Here is a 1,252-nt window from a genome sequence, read left to right as displayed (position 1 = left end):
TGAAGATTATCAGGCAAGATTGGAGCGTCTTTTTTTAACGAGTGATGGAGGCAGATTTATGAAGTTTATCTGTGAGGATTTTTATAACCTAGAAGAACATCAGCTGCCCTGAAACTAACTGTATGTGTCTCGTGGCTGTGTGTTTTCTGTGTTATCTATTCAACATTTAGCTACAAACACAATGAATCAAGGCTGTGATCGTTCACACAGAGTAACAGAACTCAGTATAACCAGGTTACTGTGTCAACATGAGTTACTGATATTCAGGCTAAAAATAGATTTTAGTGCCATTTGGATGCTCGCTGCTAACTTTAAACACTTAGATGATCTATTTGCTGAATGTTTCACCTCGCAGCCCATCCTGAGACGGAAGCCCTGGTCCTCTCTGGAGATTCCTCCGATCACAGCCACTGTGCGGATGCCGAGCGGTTTACCAAACTTTATGGTCTCCTCTTCAATCTGCTGCGCCAACTCACGAGTCGGGGCCAAGATCACAGCATAAGGACCCTGATCTGAGTCTTCAATCCTGCACAAAGAGCCAACCAGAGAGCAGAGGGATGTAACAGACAGTTGTGTGAGTAACAACATTTATTGGCACATTATTAGCGGGTTTACTTGATGTAATCTGAGCCTGAGCTGTGTTACCTTTCAATCTTTGGCAAGGTGGTGATCCAGACCAGCAGTGGAATCAGGAAAGCAGCCGTTTTACCGCTACCCGTCTCAGCCACACCAATGATGTCACGGTTCTGTAAACCAATAGGAATGGCCTGCCTCTGAATAGGTGTCGGATCCTGGAGTTTAAGAGAGAAAAAAGTCATTATTAGTCAATAAATTGACCAAATATAGTGAAAGACAGTCAGGTGAGATCAGTTTGAAGACTAAAAACGAATTAATTCCGACTATTTCAATCATTTTTTCAAAGATTTGTAAGTATTTGCTTTTCAAAGGTTACACAAATCAATCAAAAACTCCCCCACTCTGTATTCCTCTTAAGAAAACGTGCACAGCCAGCTTACCTTGTAGCCGCATTTGTCGATGACCTCCACGATGTGTGCAGGCAGCGAATACTCCTTCCAGTTCCTGATGGGGTTCGGGATCTTTCCTCCCTTCGTGGTGATGCTGTAGTCCTCTCTGAAGATTCGCCAGTCTCTGTCCGTCATCTCGTCCAGCTTCTTCTGAGACCAATGTCTGTCGTCCCAGCGCTGCTTGGCTTCCTTCTTACGCATCTTCTTCAGTCGTACCCTGAGAGGAG

The 1,252-nt window shown here is 44.4% G+C and overlaps 1 protein-coding gene across 1 annotated transcript in view; it reads right to left on the bottom strand.

Moving 5' to 3' along the window:
• ddx23 (DEAD (Asp-Glu-Ala-Asp) box polypeptide 23) overlaps positions 1 to 1,252 on the bottom strand; it is a gene marked incomplete at its 5' end in the record, with an annotated part of 8,589 nt that overhangs the window by 4,359 nt on the left and 2,978 nt on the right. The window contains 3 exon segments of the mRNA XM_035656510.1: positions 349 to 526; positions 646 to 791; positions 1,017 to 1,242. Coding sequence (XP_035512403.1) covers positions 349 to 526; positions 646 to 791; positions 1,017 to 1,242 — 550 coding nt within the window.

This window comes from Morone saxatilis, unplaced genomic scaffold (assembly GCF_004916995.1).
Source record: "Morone saxatilis isolate NCDOM2014 unplaced genomic scaffold, NCSU_SB_2.0 Contig15, whole genome shotgun sequence".
NCBI lineage: Eukaryota > Metazoa > Chordata > Actinopteri > Moronidae > Morone > Morone saxatilis.
Note: the sequence above shows the minus strand (reverse complement) of the source record. Positions and strands in the feature narration are given on the sequence as shown.